At 42.6% G+C, this 19,936-nt stretch overlaps 1 protein-coding gene across 1 annotated transcript; it reads left to right on the forward strand.

Annotated features, from left to right (window-relative positions):
- The first annotated feature begins 8 nt into the window (after positions 1-8).
- On the forward strand, positions 9-16,804 carry LOC122926282 (5-hydroxytryptamine receptor 3A-like). The gene is made up of 4 exons (XM_044277656.1): positions 9-41; positions 2,286-2,490; positions 6,535-6,768; positions 16,544-16,804. Exons 1-4 carry the CDS (start codon positions 9-11, stop codon positions 16,795-16,797), a joined length of 726 nt encoding a protein of 241 aa, XP_044133591.1. The 3' UTR covers positions 16,798-16,804.
- The last annotated feature ends 3,132 nt before the right edge of the window (positions 16,805-19,936 follow it).

Here is a 19,936-nt window from a genome sequence, read left to right on the forward strand (position 1 = left end):
CCGAGATAATGCATCCCACCTCACAGCTGTGGCATATCAAGGTGCTGATTAGACAGAATAATTATTGCACAGGTGTGCCTTAGACTGCCCACAATAAAAGGCCTCTCTGAAATGTGCAGTTTGATCACACAGCACAATGCCACAGATGTTGCAACGTTTGAGGGAGCGTGCAATTGGCATGCTGACCGCAGGAATGTCTACCAGAGCTATTGCTCATGCAATGACTGTTCATTTCTCTACTATAAGCCGTCTTCAAAGGCATTTCAGAGAATTTGGCAGAACATCCAACCGGTCTCACAACCGCAGACCACATGTAACCACACCAGCCCAGGACCTCCACATCCAGCATGTTCACCTCCATGATCATCTGAGACCAGCCACCCGGACAGCTTCAGCAACAATCGGTTTTCATAACCAAAGAATTCCTGCACAAACTGTCAGAAACCGTCTCAGGGAAGCTCATCTGCATACTCGTTGTCCTCATCGGGGTCTAGAACTTACTGCAGTTTGTTGTCGTAACCGACTTAAGTGGGCAAATGCTCACATTAGATGGTGTCTGGCACATTGGAGAGGCATTCTGTTCATAGATGAGTCCCAGTTTTCACTGTTCAGGGCAGATGGCAGACAGTGTGTGTGGCGTTGTGTGGGTGAGCGATTTGCTGACGTCAAGGTTGTGCATTGAGTAGCCCATGGTGGCGGTGGGGTTATGGTATGGGCAGGCGTATGTTATGGAAAACAAACACAGGTACATTTTATTGATGGCATTTTGAATGCACAGAGATACCGTGACGAGATCCAGAGGCCCATTGTTGTGCCATTTATCCACGACCATCACCTCATGTTGCAGCATGATAATGCACGGCCCCATATTGCAAGGATCTGTACAGAATTCCTGGAAGCTGAAAACATCTCAGTTCTTCCATGGCCAGCATACTCACCGGACATGTCTCACATTGAGCATGTTTGGGATGCTCTGGATCGGCGTATACGACAGCGTGTTCCAGTTCCTGCCAATATTCTGCAACTTTGCACAGCTATTGAAGAGGAGTGGACCAACATTCCACAGGCCACAATCAACAAACTGATCAACTCTATGCGACATAGATGTTTGCACTAAGTGATGCAAATGGTGACCACACCAGATACTGACTGGTTTTCTGATCCTCTTCCCCCAGTAAGGCAAAACTGTGCACATTTCAGAGTGGTCTTCTATTGTGGGCAGTCTAAGGCACAATATTCATGCAGTCTAATCAGCACCTGATTAGACACCTGTGAGGTGGGATGGATTATCTCGGCAAAGGACATTTTCTACTAACACAGATTTAGGGCTCTTTCACACTTGCGTTGTCCGGATCCGGCGTGTACTCCACTTGCCGGAATTACACGCCGGATCCGGAAAAACGCAAGTGTACTGAAAGCATTTGAAGACGGATCCGTCTTCAAAATGCTTTCAGTGTTACTATGGCACCCAGGACGCTATTAAAGTCCTGGTTGCCATAGTAGGAGTGGGGAGCGGGGGAGCGGTATACTTACAGTCCGCGCGGCTCCCGGGGCGCTCCAGAATGACGTCAGAGCGCCCCATGCGCATGGCTGACGTGCCATGCGATCACGTCATCCATGCGCCTGGGGCGCCCTGACGTCACTCTGGAGCGCCCCGGGAGCCGCACGGATGGTAAGTATACTGCTCCCCCGCTCCCCGCTCCACTTTACCATGGCTGCCAGGACTTTAGCGTCCCAGCAGCCATGGTAACCACTCTAAAAAAGCTAAACGTCGTATCCGGCAATGCGCCGAAACGACGTTTAGCTTAAGGCCGGATCCGGATCAATGCCTTTCAATGGGCATTCATTCCGGATCCGGCCTTGCGGCAAGTCTTAAGTTTTTTTGGCCGGAGCAAAAAGCGCAGCATGCTGCGGTATTTTCTCCGGCCAAAAAACGTTCCGTTCCGGAACTGAAGACATCCTGATGCATCCTGAACGGATTTCACTCCATTCAGAATGCATGGGGATAATCCTGATCAGGATTCTTCCGGCATAGAGCCCCGACGAGGGAACTCTATGCCGGAAGACAATAACGCAGGTGTGAAAGAGCCCTTATACAGATTTGTGAACAATATTTGAGAGTAATGGGTCTTTTGTGTATGTAGAAAATGTTTCAGATCTTTGAGTTCAGCTCATGCAAAATGGGAGCAAAACCAAAAGTGTTGCGTTTATATTTTTGGTCAGTGTATTTATGAAGGATTATATGAATCTATGGTTTTAATATTTTGCCCTGTTCATTTTTCCAGATAATATTAAAAAGAAAACCTCAGTTTTATATTGTGAATCTGATCCTGCCCAGTATGTTGCTAATGGTTATGAATATTGTTGGATTCTACATACCTCCAGAAAAAGGAGAGAGAACATCTTTCAAGATAACTCTCCTCCTTGGATATTCCGTCTTTCTCCTCATTGTAGCAGAGGCATCTCCTCCTATTGGAACACCATTAATAGGTGAAACCTTTTTACAAGAATTTACTGCATCTAAATGTTCTGTTATGGTAACAACAAAGGCATTCTCCTAAAAATTATCAGGGGGTAAAAATTTTATGGAAGAAAAAAATTCAATAATAATATACCCTTGTTGACAAAAAAAAAAAAGAAAATAACGCACCCAGATAGAAATGTTGGATTGCTTAAAATTTGGCATGCAGTTGTCTCTCAGGCAGATATGTAAATGATGACAGTTGTGGTCTGATAAATCACTGGGTCTTACCACAAGAGGGAGTAACAGTGCTTCCCTGCCTTATAAAAGGCTCTCAGAGGCTACTTTTGAGTAGTGTACTTCTTGGTGAGTGATCGTTTACTGGTAGACATGCCTCTATGACTCACTCAAAAAAATGTTTCCCAGTTGACAGACTTTGAGAGAGGGTGTATTATTGGACTGAGAGAAGCAAGATTTCAATGATTTGCCCGCCATCTACACCATTACAACGTAGTTGTTATGAAGTGTTGGGAGCAGTGGTTACGTGAGGTCAAGCATACAGTAACCCCGATAGGATTCCCCTAGAGGTATTGGCCGATGAGGCCACAGAGGCCACATCTATCCCGGAGCTGGAGGTGTTCCGGGACAGGTTTGGGGCCGCCCAACTCCAGGACCCTGCTCTGGTACGGGACAGAGAGAGAGTGACTGTAATCAATGGGGTAGCCCAACACCCGGGGGCAGAAGCAGTGATTTCCCATATGGCTGTTTCCTCAGATTTATTGTACTGCGTTGACAAGTTCCGACAAGTAGTGGAGAAGTTAGTAGTACCACAGCGCTACCGTCGGACAGTATTAGACTTGGCTCACACACATGTAATGGGAAGTCATCTTGGGGTCAAAAAGACACTAGAGCGTATACTCCAGTGGTTCTTCTGGCCTAGAGTCTATGAAGAGGAGGTATTGTGAGTCATGTCCAGAGTGTCAGATTACTGCTCCCACTGAGGATTTTTGTAGTCCACTGGTACCTCTTCCCATAATAGAGGTATCTTTTGAGTGGATCACTATGGATCTTTTAGGGCCTGTGGTAAAGTCGGCCTGGGGCCACCAACACATATTAGTGGTATTGGACTATCCGCAGTATTCCTCTCTGCCATACCTCATCCAAACTTATTGCCAGGGAACTATTTGCCATGTTTTGCTGCACTGAGTTGCCAAAAGAGATCCGTACGGATCAAGGTACTCCTTTTATATCCAAAGTGACAAAGGAGTTGTGCAAGCTGCTTTAAATCAAACAGTTACACACATCAGTGTATTACCCCAAACAGATGGGCTGGTGGAAAGGAGGGCTGCACTCCTGACCGATCTGCTGAAAGGAAGGAAGTCAGTCAGAATTCAGTGGAATCCTCAGGCAGAAGAAGCATTTCAGGCCCTGAAATTGGCCCTTTGTAAACAGCCCGTCCTTTCCAACCCCAACTTTAAGGACGAATTCATCGTCCAAACGCATCTGAAGTAGGGCTAGGAGCAGTTCTATCTCAAAAAGTGAGTGGAGAAGAACATCCGATCACTTATTTGAGCAGAAAGCTTATCCCAGCAGAAAAGAACTATAGTGTAGTGGAGAAGGAGTGCCTAGCCATCAAATGGGCCTTGGAGTCCTTACGGTACTACCTGCTGGGGCAACATTTTCGCCTGGTGACGGACCATTCACCATTGGTCTGGATGAGAAATTCCAAGGAGAGAAATGCTCGGGTCACCAGGTGGTTTCGTTCCTTGCAGAATTTTAATTTCTTGGTGGAACATCAGGCAGGAAAACTACAGGGTAATGCTCCCAGAATGGTGCAGGAACCCTATTTAGGAGATACATATTGTGGTTTGTTGTGGTGCACCTGAGATGTGCCACCAAGGTACCCAGCCTTGGTGGAGTGGAAGCCAGAGCCTGGCTTTTACTGGGAGTAAGCAAAGAGCTGGGTGGGTGCTTACTCCCCACGATCCACTCTGGGGTTTATACATGGCTCATGTCCTAGATTGTCTTTTAAAAGTGAGCAGCAGGAAGCAGGGTGTGTCTGTGGAGTGAGAGGCTGCAGATCACACACTGCAAGGCACGTGTAAAGGAAGCACTGGCCTGTGGACTGATTACCTAACCCGGCTGCGATACGGCTGCAACTGAACTGTAAGTTGGCTGGAACAAGCAATAAACAGTGTTGAAGAGACTTTGTTGTGTCCCTGCTTTTGTTGTGTCCCTGCCCACGGCATTACAGTGCATTATTTTTTGGTGTCAGTTCCTGTACATTTTATATATTTATTTGAAAGCATCATTGGAATTCACTATGGAAAGCCAAAATAAATCAATATGAAATACCAGTGATTTAATATGACATAAGCTGGCACAGTCATGACAAGTTTAATTTTAATAGGGTTTTCCAAGTTTTTTTAACTGATGACCTACCCTCTGTATAGGTCATCAGTATCTGAATGGTGGGGGTCCGACACCTGGGATCCACGTGATCAGCTGTTTGAGAAGGCAGTAGAGCCACCAGTAGTGTTGCGGTCTTCTCTCTGCTTACCAAGCACAGCACTGTACATTTAATTGGGGCTTTGCTTGGTATTGCAGCCCACTGTCAGACCCCACTGGTCAGATACTGATGACCTATCCAGAGGATAGGTCACCAGTAAAAAAAACACCTGGAAACCCCTTTACAAAAGAAACTGCTGACCTTTGTCAAGCCAAGTCCAAATCTCTCCAACCACCAACATAAGTCATCTGTGTATCTCTTTCTCATAGAACCATGTACTGTATGTAGGTACAACATAGAATGCAAGTTTCCTGCGTAGCCCAAGACTACCAAACACATGACTGTCTTCAAGAGCTTGGACAAAAAGATGACACCTACTGTACAATATGTGAAACCTTGTTATAAGAATCAGTAATGTGAACTAAATAATATTCCACAGCAGAAGAAATGTTTGCAGAAGTATATTACATCATGAAAGATCCAAATAGAAATATTTGACTTCATTCAGTATTCTTCACAGTGGTAGGATTCAGTCAGATGTTGAAATGACTATAAAATGAGACAGAAGCAGAATATCCACATAGTTTTTCCCAGCCCTGCCACTAGCCTCATTTGTGTCTGTATCCTTAGGGAATGGATACAATGGTGCAAAAAGTGCATTTGTAGATGCTGATGGGTGCACTGGAACCCTTGGCTCAAGAACGTCTCACAAGATATATGTGGCATTTTGATGTCATTGGTGAAATGGGGGACAAATATCTGTGTTTCACAGTGAGTTTAAAGTACTCTTGCTTTAAATTGTCAACCCATACCATATTAGGCAGATTACAATAGAAGCATAGAGATTTCATTTGAGATATGGTGAGGATAAGTTGTCAGTGAGGTCTGGGCTGAGTGGAAAACAAAAATAATAATACCTTAATTGAAAGAAGTCTCCTGTGAGTCAATGAATTTCATTGTGTATTATTCTTTTACTACATAGCATGAGTGCTGTATTCACTGTATTGTCTGCAGCGATGATGCGTGGTGCTACTGAATTCAATTGATCCTACTGAACTTAATTTTGGGATAAAATGTATGTACTGAGCTTGTTTCTGGTACTGTAGTTATATAGTCTACCTGGTTCTGGTACTGAGTATATATAATGAGCTTAGTTTTGGTAAATTATTTGTTATAAATTTGGTTCAGTTAATGTATTTTAATGTTAAATTTGGCTCTGACTTTTATATTTAGACGGTTAGATTTGCTGTGGTGATCTGTACACGCCGTACATCTTTCTTTTTGCTATGCATGCCTATGAATGTGTGTATATTACATCTATAGTGTAGCAAATGAATTTTTAAATTCTAGGCTGAGGGTGCATACATAGTTACCCAGATTCCATATTAATGTATAGTGAATTTGGAATATTGTAATTGTTGATTATTAGGGTATAGAATCCTACAAGCTGAGGTGGGAATTTGTTAATAAACTTGATTCCCACACCTGATTATTTATAATGTATATGGAATCACCTAGTGATTATTCTCCAGAAATACGTGAACTATTTATTTCTCTCTTATAGGTTCATATTTTGGTATGGGCATGGTATTAATTGTGCTCAGCGTAATGGAGAGCATTTTCATATCTCATCTAGTCCATCAACAGGAACTTAATCGAGCAGTTCCTAAGTGGGTGAAAACACTGGTCCTGGAGAAAATGGCAACTGTTCTTTGCTTAAAGAACAATGATTCATTTATTACATCATGCAATGATGCATCATCAGATGTATCAGAGCAAAAAGAGAACAGCAGCACTGGTAAGTGGTAGACTACAGGTAAAACCAACTACTGCGTGCTACTTGTATTACTGAACTAAAGGTGAACTGACATTTCCTTGTGCAAACACTCCAAGCCAATCAGATATTTCTCCACTTCTGCTCTCTCTCCCCTCTCACAGCATGCAGATACCGTACATCTGTCTTACCCCTTATTTGAGCAGTTACGGGGCCAAAACTGACCATATTACTTAAGTGTCAACTCAGCCTTACAGGCCTTACAGGTCGATGTTAGTGCCAGGTATAAAGAACCGTGCAGAGGCCCAAGATCCTACTATAGCGTGAAAGAATGCACTCCTTTTACACCAATTCACTGATTACACATAGATTTCTACAGGACCTGTTCTATTAAACGCTTATACAAGTAGAGCCCCCCCCCCCCCCAACAGAGTGGAGAGGGTGTTAGCAGTAAGTTTCTGTTGACGTCACTGATTATTTTGCCCTTCCTATGATCCGTCAGAACAATAACCCCCCAAAAAAGGATCCTGTCTGTGGAGCATCCGCCTTCACTCAGGAGTGGATCTAAAACAGAGATGACATGTGAATGGAATATTTGCATGTCTTCTGTGTTTTGTACCCACTCCTGCTTTTGCTACCAAATCATAAGCTAATTCTGATGCAAAATAGAGACCATGTTATGCCAGCCTTACAGCTGTTACATAGACAGGATATGTTGTGTGTCTCATTTTTCCGTCCTTCTGACAGATCAGAAGAAGGGTCAAATAAATTATGATTTCAGCCAGGCCGAAAGGCAAAATAGTGGCCCAGTCATGAAGTGGAGAGGGTGGGAACAGCATGAGAAGTCCACAGTGTGGACCTATGACATAGTGGTGAGGTGGAAGCAGCATGAGGAGACCACAGAGTGGCCCAATGACAGAGTGGGGAGGTGGGTGGCAATACCAGTACCAGCAGAAGATGGTGGGTAAAAGAAGGAGCACTTGGCATCAGATGTGTGGCATCAGGTGGGTGCAGCAGGTGGCAGGTAGTCAGAAGAAACCGATCTCTCTTGTCAAACTGTTGGTGTGGCACCATGGATGATCTAGTCTGATGCATCAGACATTGGTGGGTGGAAATCCTGGCTGATCCACGCTTGATTTATCTTGACAAAGATCAGTCTCTCCACATGTTGGGTGGACAGGCGAGTTCTTATTGGGGTAACTATGGCCCTCGCCGCACTAAACACCCGCACTGATGCTACACTACTGGGCAAACTCTGCTAGTTGCGGCCACAAATCCAGTTTGGCTGCCCAGTAGTCCAGTGGATCATCAATGTGGGGTGGCAGAGTGCTGTCCAAGTATGCCACTACCTGCTGGTTCAGGTCCTGCTCCAGGTCTAGCTGCTGCTGCTGGTGAGTAGTTTCTTCACTAGGCGGGTCAAGATAGCTGCTCATCAGTGACTCTAGACTCAAGTTGCTGCTGATGCAGCTGGAACTGCTCCTACCCCTACCATGGCAGAGGAACGTGAGCGCAGAGGGCCCCCCCGGTCAGACCTGCAAGAGGATGGACGATGGCTCAGATAGGCAGCGGCCAACTGACTACATAGGATGTCTCTATAGTAGTTCAGTTTGTCCTCCCTCTGAGTGGGTGTAAAAAATGCCCCCATTTTGGACCGGATGTGAGAGTCCAACAAGGTGGAGAGCCAGAAGTCATCCCTCTGCTGAATGCTGCCAATTCAGCTGTCACTACGCAAGCAATTGAGCATGCATCGAGCCATTTGTGCAAGTGACTCGGAGGGACTCCCTGCCTCCACCTCCACTGCATACTGCCATGGTGTGTCTGGGTCCTCTGCCTCATTGCCCTGTAGCTCCTGTGGCTGCTCCTGCTCCTCCTCTCCTGTCACCTGTGTATAAAAACCACCCATTTCACTACATATTGCTTGTGCTCCAATGTCCTCCTCCTCCAGTTCAGCCCACACAGGGCTCATGTGGCCGTGAGATGTAGGTGCCACATCTCCAGTCCCCTGACCAGCCAGATTTACCAGCATCTGTTCCAGGACATGAAGCAGTAGAATGACGTTGTTCATCCCGTACTCCTGGCGACTGACAAATAACGTGGCCTCCTCAAAGGGCCTGAGCACGCATGAGCTGCCACTGGCTGACATCAAAGTTACACAGGGGAGTACTCCTGTCTGCTTGGATTATCAAAAAATTGTTTATGGCCTTTCTCTGTTCGTATAGTCAGTCCAACATATGAAGGGTGGAATTCCAGCGGGTGGATATATCAGCCTATGCTGGAGGATGCCGTTCTGCCGCTGCAGCTCAAGGAGGGTGTGCTTTGCAGTGTACGAGTGGCTGAAGTGCATGCAAAGTTTCCTGGCCATTTTTAGGATGTCTTGCAGATAGGTGGAAGACTTCAGGAACTGCTTGACAACCAGATTGAACACGTGTGCCAAGCAGGGAGCATGGCTCAGCCCTCCTTGACCCAGCGCCGATACCATGTTCTTCCAGTTGTTGGTAACCATGGTTCCGAATTTGAGTTGTTGCCGAGAAAGCCAGGATTCAATTTCTTGATGAAGGACATGGAGCAGTTCCTGCCCTGTGTGACTCTGTACGCCCATGCAAACAAGGTGCAGAACAGCGTGACACCGTCATGCCCTGCACATGTATTATACTGGAGGGGCACTGTGATTTGTCCCTGCAGTGGAGGCTCAGGACACGGTGGAGTATGAGGAGGCAGAGGTGGACATTGTAGCAGGACCAAAAGCGTGAGAATGTGGAGGCAGAAGCGGAGTCACCTGGCCAAGTTGCTGGTGTGGCTGTGCAGAAACCACATTCACCCAGTGAGCCGTAAAGGATATGTTATGTCCCTGACCGTAGTTGAACTCCACACGTCCGCACTGCCGTGCACTTTGGCAGATACCAACAGGCTTAAGGATTGGTGCAGAGTCCACCACTTGGAAAGGGAGGGACTGCAGCACCACCATCTTGGCCATGAGCACATTCAGCTTCTGCGCCATTGGATGAGTGCACGCATACTGTTGTCTCTTGGCAATCACTTTGGGTATTGATTGCTGACGGAATGACTGATGAGGAGGAGCAGGAGCATCAAGACCAGCAAATGATGGGAAGGACAGACAGCTCCCTTTGGCTGAGGTGGTGGAGCCTTGATTGCCTGAAATCAGATACCGATGCCGCTGGGTGATGCAGCAGTTGCTGCTGCAGGCTGGACCACTACAACAGAGCCACTTTTCTCCCAGGCCACTTTATGGTGATGCTGCATATTTTGACGCAGGGCCGTGGTGCCAATATTGGCACCCTGGCCACACTTCACCTTCTGCCCACAGATTCTACAAATGGCCATGTTCACCTCCTCTGGTGGCGTACACCGCCGAGTAGGTGATTTTACCCCCAACACTTCGTACTGACGGACTGCTACTGCTGCTGCTTCCGTGAACCCCTGCACCACCACTTTCCAGGCAGGTAGGCTCTGGAAAAGCGGTTGGTCTACCCCGGGCATGTTTGCTCCCGACCTCCCACTGCTGCCACCCTGCTGACTCCCGGCCACTCTAGTGACTTAGTTGCTCCGCTGCTACCTCACGGGCAAGCTGACACCCTCTTCTCCCGATAATGATGAAGCCCCTAATTCACCTGGCTCCCAAGTGTGATCACCTACATTATCATCATCGAGTACTATCTTCACATCACTGATGTCCTCCTCAACAGTCTTTGGGTCAGGAGCCCAACCGCTCGCAACACCAGCTCCCACGTCACTCTCCTCATCACTACTTGCACGCTTACCGGAAGAAGCGGCAGATGTCTCCTCCAGATCTTGGCTGGGCAGTAGCTGCTGACTGTGCTCTAGTAGATCCTCCTCGCTGAAAAGTGGAATCGAGCCTACGGGATATAATACTTCTCGCGGTGAGGGAACTGAAAATAACAGAGGAAGGTTTAGGACAGGTGTGGGCACAGGGCCTGCTCCCAGGCCATGCCAACTAAGCGTCGTGTCAGAGGAACCCACCGACTCTTGGCTGGGGGTGTCTGATGTCACGTGGGATTAAATGGTTGACCGAGTGAACCATTCAAGAACCACTGGGTTGCTGGTCAAGACATGACCGCTAGATGTCACCAGGAGCTTAGGCCTCTTGCTGCGACTCCTGCTGCTACGCCCCCTTACTCTGCTGCGACCTGTGCCTGCGCCAGAAACATTTAGGCCTCTGCCACTCCCCTTTGCAGGGCCTGGCACTTCTCTGCCTGACATAGTGTTAGATCAAATAAATAAATACAAAAAAAATTAACCCCACCCCACATCACCACACAATGGCTAATAAGCCCTTTTTTTTCCACTAATACACGCCAAAAAGGGCTTTAGAACATATAACTGCACCGCTGAACGGCAAATAGGCCCTTATATTTTTCCACTTATACAAGCCACAAAAGGCTTTAGAACATATAACTGCACCGCTGAACGGCAAATATATATATATTTTTTTCCACTAATACACACCAAAAAGGGCTTTAGAACATAAAACTGCACCACCGAATGGCAAATATCTATTTTTTGTCACTAATACATGCAAAAAATGGCTTTAGAACATATAACTGTACCGCTGAACGGCAAATATATATTTTTTTGCCACTAATACACGCCAAAAAGGGCTTTAGAACATATAACTACACTGCTGAACGGCAAATAGGCCCTTATATTTTTTCACTTATACAAGCCACAAAAGGCTTTAGAACATATAACTGCACTGCTGAATGGCAAATAGGCCCTTATGTTTTTTCCACTTATACACACCATAAAAGCTTTAGAATATACAACTGCATCACTGAACGGCAAATAATATATATTTGTTTCCACTAATACACACCAAAAAGGCCTGTCATTTTCTCATTTCCCCACACAACGTCAAATAAACTTTTTTTGTGCCACTAATACACGCAAAAAAGGGCTTTAGAACATATAACTGCACCGCTGAACAGCAAATAGGCCCTTACTTTTTTCCACTTATAAACTTCACAAAAGGCATTAGAACATATAACTGCACCACTGAATGGCAAATAATATATATATTTTTTGCCACTAATATACGCCAAAAAGTGCTTTAGAACATATAACTGCACCGCAGAACGGCAAATAATATATATTTTTTTGCAACTAATACATGCCAGAAAGGGCTTTAGAACATATAACTACACCGCTGAACAGCAAGTAGGCCCTTATTTTTTTTCACTTATACACGCCACAAAAGGCTTTAGAACATATAACTGCACCTCTGAACTGCAAATAATAGAAATTTTTTTGCGAGAATGGGCGAGCACTCATACACTTGGTCACCAGATTGAAATATGCTAAAAATGTATTAATCTCTAAATATATATCCCCATAAAATATAAAACAATAAAAATAATGTGATAAAATAATGCAATAATCAAGGTCTACAATGACATATAATAAAAACAATCAGGGTATTCTGTGGTATATAGTGCACCAAAAATCTTTCTGGTTATACACCCGGACTTTGTATATCATTGTAATTGTATACTGCTGTTTCAAAAAGAGAAAAGAAAAAAGTTTCCTTTATATCTCTGTCCCAGGTTGGAAAAGTGGATGTCACTTCAGGTGTTAGTAATGCACTTATCACAAGAGCGCAATGTGGCTGAATCCAAGATGGCTGCGGCTATTTATAGGGCTGTGACATCACAAGTGTGGCTGGCTGCTGATTGGCTGCATGTATGGCATTGTGGGTGATCCCTTGTTCCCAGAGTTTCTTGCTCCATGTCCTAACACATGCAGCAGCCATTTAAGGAAAAAATGCGAAACGTTACCACGAAGCGTGAGGAAATTCGGATTCGGTGCAAATCGAATTTTTTCTGAAATTCGGATAGAATTCCACTTCGTCAACTTCGATTCGCTCATCTCTAGTTAACTTTAAAGCTGCGCACAAGGCATGGCTCAGCAGGCCAAATGACAGAATCCCATAGATCAGAAGATCACACGTTTTAGCCCCCTTAGAAGGCTAAAAAAAATCATTCAAAATTCACAATTATACAAATAAAAATAAACATAAATAAAAATGTCTGAGCTATTAAAATATAAAATATAAATATTGAATAAGAATGATCAAAAAGTCATACATACCACAAAAATGGTACCAATAAATACTAAAGTTCATCCTGCAAAAAACAAGCTCTCATAGATCTTGCTATGCAGAAAAATAAAAAAAGTTATGGCTGTCAGAAACAGAAAAATTATGTTAAAGGTTTTTTTTTAAGTAGTTAAACAAAATAAATACTATACAAATTTGGTATCAACCTAATCATATTCCCCCGCAGATTAAGGATGTCATTTCATTTTTACTGCACAGTGAATGCCGTAATATCAAAAAACTTTTGCAGACTTGTGGGTTTTTTCAATTTCATCCCAAGAGTTTTTTTCCAATACACAACATGGTAAATTACATGGTCTAATAAAAGCATACAAAAAATATGTGAATGGTAAATTTAAAAAACGTTATGGCTCTTAGAATGTAGGGAGAAAAAAACAAAAAAGCAAAAATGAAAATGGTATTGTTTTTAAGGGGTTAACGGCCCAACATCCATGATACATGTACAGTGGATGTCAGGAAGGGGTTAATATATAACATTTTCCTATAGAATGAGACTAATGACTACATGGATAATTAGTTATATCTGTCTAGACTGGGAGTACAATATGCTTTGCGTAAAGAATCATTTGGAAAGATATCCAATAAAGATTAGCAAATTGTCCGGTTTGGAATCCATCCCAAATTTTTTTAAAATGTTAATTCTAATGTGTAGTACATGTGGCAAGTATCATAAGCCAGTCAATCCCCATTTGGGTTTTTAGGAAAGATATTCAAATTAGCTTTCCTAGGCCACTTTTTTCATATATTTTTCACAGAAACCCAGGGGAGCATTGACTGGCTCCTCCATAAGAAGTGATCCATGGCCTCTCAGGCAAACAAGCAACTTTTCTTTGATTTGCTCCGTTAAAGGGTGTTGGAATGCTGGATTCCTAGTATGATTCTCTCGGTTTTCTTTCCTTTTTATTTTTTTAGAAGAGAGGCTAACTTGCATGTTTCCTTTCAAGAGAAGGGTTATGTGGGAATGCAAGCACAACAACAGATAAAAAATCTTATAATGAAAAGGCACAGATTAAACAGTTTCAGGCTACCACTAAGGGGAATTCTTATTATGATTGATTAACAACAAAATATTTGAGAAAATTAATCTATGAAGCACAAGGAGATATGTATAACTATACATACTAGAGTTCAACAAATTAAATCAACAAATCAAATCTATTTTAATTTTGAATCCATCCAGAATTTTGCAAACATTTTTGACTCTAGCAAACCCAAATATTTTGTGATTCATTTTAGTCGAAGAGAGAGACCTGAATGTAAAAAACATGTGCTTTCTACCTAAAAAGATTAGAAAAGTTTAGTGTTTCACAACTATAGTGTAGCTTTCTAAATCATTGCTCAACTACTTACACGAGATTCCTAACATAACTGGTGCAATAGCTGTTCCAGAACAAACAATTTATTTTTACCATAGCAACAGTAGAAAGAAGGTTTATTTACAGCTGAGAGGCCTTGGGGGACCTTTGTGTGGGTAATATTTATTTTATGGAGACCACTATGTGATGACTAGCTGGGAAAAATATATGCTATTGAGAATGTCTATCAGCTGGCATTAGAAAGATTGATTTTCAAATTAAATAATTATAATTAAAATTACAACATGCAGCAAAATAAATTCTTTCTGATTCCAACTGATGTTAGACATTCAAGTTTGCATATATTTACCCAGAAATAATTATAATTAAAATTACAAAATGCAGCAAAATAAATTATTTCTGATTCTAACTGATGTTGAAATGCTAGTTTGCATATATTTTCCCAGAAATCAAGAAGAGCATTGTCTAGCCTACAAGAGTCATTACATATGTTAACTGGTCTCCATAATAGAAGTAGTACACACCCAGAGGTTTCAAGTAGAAAAGCTCAAGTTACCTGCGTTGCTGGTGCAAGGAAGGTTTAACTCTGTAAGGCTATTCTGTATTTTTTTTTTTTATTCCTGTGTTCCACATGTTTTCCATGAATTGAAATATGTTTGGGTTTGTTAGAATCAATGATGAGCAAAAAAAAATCAAAATTCTTAGTAAGTTCTAAAAAAAAAACAGTTTTTGGGAGGGTTCATTTAAAACAACCCTGAGAGAGCCCCCACATTCAAGTGAAAGTGAAACAACAGAGCTACATTTCAGTCAAGAAGCCATGCAAGCTAGCTCTGCTTCCGGAAGAACAAAAGATCCAGAATGTCTCAAGAGAAAGCTGCCTCACTTAGCTGACTGGCCTTGGGAGGGCTGGGTGGTCTTCAGGGTGCTCTTCATCATTAGGGTGTCACAGCTGTGTCATGGTCTGGTGGTAGTGAACCGTGACACTTTAGCCATGCATGCTTGTTGCCGGTGGCAACGCGTAGTTTTTAGCATGTTTACACACTTCCCCTTTAAGGTTGTTGTCCATACAATGTAGGAAGGCGGGATATGCCACTCCCAGCTCAACCTTGCTCACACTTTAACCCCATACCCACTAGAATGGGAAGGGACAATAACCTTAAACCTTACACGTTGCCACCGGCAACAAGCATGCACGGCTAAAGTGTCACGGTCCACTACCATCAGACCATGACACAGCGGTGACATAGGGATACCAAAAGAATATGCATGATTATCAAATGACAGGCAACATTGCTGTTGGTTTCTATGGAGAATTTATGCAAATTTGTATGTCTTAATTCAGCTGGCATTTGATAAGATTACAATTATTTTCCATTTTGGAAAAAAAAAAAGCTTAATTTGAATATCTTTATTTAGAAACTTTATGCAAATTAGATTACCTGACAAAATAGAAAGTACAGGATATCCTGTCTGATGCCGACAGAATTAAGATATATGAATTTGCATATATTATTCCCAGAAAGCTAAAACAATGTTTCCCGTAATACAGTGCTCAGCATGAATGTTTTTTGGTTTCCGTAATGATAAAAAGCACAGTGAGGAGTACCCTCCAAGGCCAATGAATAGAGCAAAGCAATTTTCTCTTGAGATGTTCTGGTTCTTTTGTTTTTCTGGATGTGGAACTAGTTTGTATTTTTTTTTTATTGAGAGTGTGACTCTGTGTGAGGATCCCAACACTCTCTCTAAAATAAATACAAATCATACAAGTACAAACTAAAGAATTGTTAGAAATATATATATATATAATGGCCAAGTCAGAGTCCTGCCCTTTACCTTGTCAAAATGTTTTGGTATGACCTGCAGGCAGCTGTGCTTGCAAGGCATCACAGGAATATTGAACCACATTTAAAGGGGGGAATGATCCCAAATTCCTCCCCAACATCATGCAACTCATATTTTTAGCCACAAGAAATGTTTGTTGATGAAGGGAGATCTACAGGCTATTCAATTCAAGGGTTTACTTTCTTGTACTGTTGGTATTTACTCAAAAAAGACAGACGTAGTGTGTTATTTGTTTTGTTAGACTGATTTATGTATAAGTGTGACACATAGTAAACTGTTTATTAATAATGCAGAAATGTAGGTAATTTAGAAGGTTTCACTTACTGTACATTTTCATGAACTTGTATAAGGTATGCTGATTGTGTTTATGTGAAGAGAAACATTGGCCGATTTTTGTTTCTTGATCATGTGTTTAGATACCACTTAGTAGTAGCAGCTATGATATATGTACTTTGTATTAGTGGATTTATACTTAGTTTTTTATGTGCAGAAAAACTGGCAAACTACAATGATGGGAACATGAAGCATGATGGGCAATTGTCAACCACACAAGACTCGGAAGTACTTCTCAGAGTTCTAAAGGAAATTGTATCCTTCCGAGAGTGCCTGAAGAAGAATACTAATCAGTGTGACGCCAGAGAGTGGCTTCACGTTGGATACATCATTGATAAATTCCTTTTCCGAATATATGTATTAATCATAGTTGTGTATATGGCTTCCATGATAGTTATATGGGCTCAATAGCCTAGTGTTTGAGGTTTACTGGCCCAATGCCTAATGTTAAACAATATGCAGTACCCCTTTATGTATAATGGAACAAAAATCAATGTTATTTGTAGAACCAATACTTATTCAGATGTAATGTGCTAAATAATTAATAGATGAGGCCATGCATATGGAGTGTTGCATTGCAACTTTATTAGCTTTGGAAATAAAATAGAATGCTGTAATATGCAATATATTCATTCAAAGCAGTGTTTTTTTTACTATGAATCTAATATAATCTCAAGGTGTTGTTTTGAAAAATGTCTATGAATGACAGTGGAGGTAGAAATCAAACAATGAGAGGAATTGGATATTCACGTTTAGCAGTTTTCTCACGTGGCGAAAAATGGGGGCCGCTTCCTGCGATTCTTGTTGTGGGGCAAGGTTCATGCCACGGTGGACACCTGGAGCAGCTCTTATGGGCAGGGACAGTACCTGTCTTTCATGGCCCACTTGGTCAATGTTTTTTTCCAGCAGCAGTAAGGCAGCACTCAGACAATCAGGCTAGGTTCTTTTAACACCCCCCCCCCTTCCCCCAACGATTGTGTCGGCCTGGCTCCCACACTTATCCGCCTTCTCCTCTTCCATGGACATGTTCCTGTTCCAAACAGCAGCTGGGCACAGGGTCTCTCGCACTACCCCTCCTTCCTATCACGTGTCAGATCAAGTGTTGCCACGCTGTGTTAGAGCTGATAGACCTGTAAGAGAGTAGTCACACCGGTAAGCAGCTGCTCAAGCAGAAAACATCCTGATGGCTGTCACTCCGCCGACTCCAACTGGGCAAGGTGGTCAGCAACAATGGGAGCAACATCATGGCCTCCCTGAACCTGAGCAAAATAACACATGCTCCCTACATGGTGCATGTCATCAACCTAGTGGTGCAGCGCTGTCTAAATAAGTACACTGGCTTGTACAAGGTGCTGGCAAAGTCCAGGAGACTGTCCAAACACTCCAGCCACTCTTACATGGCTAGGAACGCTATCCTGGATCTGCAGCGACAACACATTCCCTCAAGCCAATTTTCTTTTTTTCTCATAATACTGCGTGTTTAAACATCATCTGCCTCCAATAAGGGACAATTTTTTGAAGCTTTGGAATATGGAAAAACCCTGAGACATGTTGCAACCATGGCGTGCCAGAGCTTGGGGAGGAGAAAAACATTATAAAAAATCATTAATGAAAAAAGATAACATTTTCCTGAAGTCCTAGGAGGCTATAGGGGGTTACATACCAACAATCAGGGCAATTGGAACATCTTTGATTCGCCCCGAACCGATTTGTGTGCAAACCGAACATTTTAAAAAATTTGGCAGACTGGACCTGAAACGAACCTTGACTGGTTCGCTCGTCTCTAATTACTTTGCTTCTCTCATAGACTCCAATGCATTAGCATTGGAGTCTATGAGAATATTACATTGTTCCTATGGAGCCTTGCCACAGGCAGGCTCTCCATTGGAACTAATGTGCATCAGCCTCCTGTTATTCAGGAAGGCAGGGGTTGCTGCACATACACTCTGGCTCCCTTGGTCCTAACTGGGGGGGAGCCAGAGCATGGCCAGGAGAACACGCTTCCGCTTTTTATCATCGCAGATTCCGTGGTCACATTTGACCTTGGAATCTGAAGGGTTAAATGTCCGCAAACTGCTATTTTGCAAGCCCTATAGAAGTGAATGGAACAGTGCCCACACTTGCTAGGTGCATTTCCCATTCTTTTCAATGCAACTCCCAAAATTGCCAAGCATATGTGACCCACACCAATCAGACATTGGGGGCATATCCTAGAAATATGCCTCCATTGTCCAAGACAGGAATATCCCTTTAATAAATCATATTGATTGTAAAGTTTAGCATCAGCACTAATGATAGCCGTCTTCTTAAATCGGTTCCTATATTGGCCCCAGAATGTTTAGCCAGATCTCTGGTGTCCTCAGGGGTATATGAGCAATGACACTATATGTGGCATAGTTTTTATTAATATTTACCAGAAAAAAATAAACTTGGGGCATAACACAAAAGAGGGGATGGATGGGGAAAATGGTTGGAGGGGGCCCAAAATGGGTAAACAGCCCCGGCCTATGATACACTTGATCCGTCCCTGTGCATAAGGTATTTGCTGTCTGTCCTCTGTGGAATTGTGCAATTCTTACATGTTTATACAAGTGGAAGGTCACAATGCACTGCTTTGGAAGTAACTAGCTGTTGACTTTGTGGTCACTTGCTGATGATCAGATGATTTTAATCGACTGTTGCCAAAATGTGATCATTCTATGTCCAAAGACTGCCTAAAGATGGTTTAGATCTGTAATATCTGAAATCTCATAGAAATCTTCATTGTAAACGAGGATCTCCAAACAAAAGTATCTCATTTCCAAAAAATACCCTAAAAAATAGAATGAAATCAATATCCCAATATCCCAGAAAAAAATCTGCACAAATTATGCAACAAAGATACAGAGGGACATGTATTAGCTGGGAATCAATGGCTCATAATATGAATATTCACTGATCATTCACAATTAATGATGTAGATGTTTCACTCTTCTTATAATCCATTCAGTAGTCATGTTTATTCCTCTCTACCAAGCATAGTAACATTGTAGCATAGTTTGTAAGTGGAGGTGAGCAAAAAGTTCTAGAAATTTGTTCCTGATCCAAATCCAATTCTAACAAATTGGTTTAAAAATTTGATTCTGGTCTGAATCAATTCTACCCAAATCAAAAGTGCTCCAATGGGTAGGACACAATGTGGTATCCCCCACTCCCAAACTGTTAATGCAAAAACAGCAATAGAAATAATGTCACTTATATATATATAGCTATGGATAAGCACATGGTTCATAGTGTTAACAAACAGCCTTTAAAAAAAAGAACACTGCACCCTCATATGTATGCTTTGTAAAATTAAACAAATTTAAAAAAATTGTCCTGCACTAGGGGCAGATGTCTTCTGGTGTTTAAACACACACGGTAGTATCAAAAAAACAATGGCTTGTTCTAAACAAGCATTTCAAAATGTATGCATTACTAGGGCAGATGCCTACTTGTGTTTATGCACACACACACTCTAATATCGGACAGTAGTAGCTTGTTTTGAACAAACATCAAAAAATGATGCCTG

This window comes from Bufo gargarizans, chromosome 2 (genome assembly GCF_014858855.1).
Source record: "Bufo gargarizans isolate SCDJY-AF-19 chromosome 2, ASM1485885v1, whole genome shotgun sequence".
NCBI classification, from domain to species: Eukaryota; Metazoa; Chordata; class Amphibia; order Anura; family Bufonidae; genus Bufo; species Bufo gargarizans.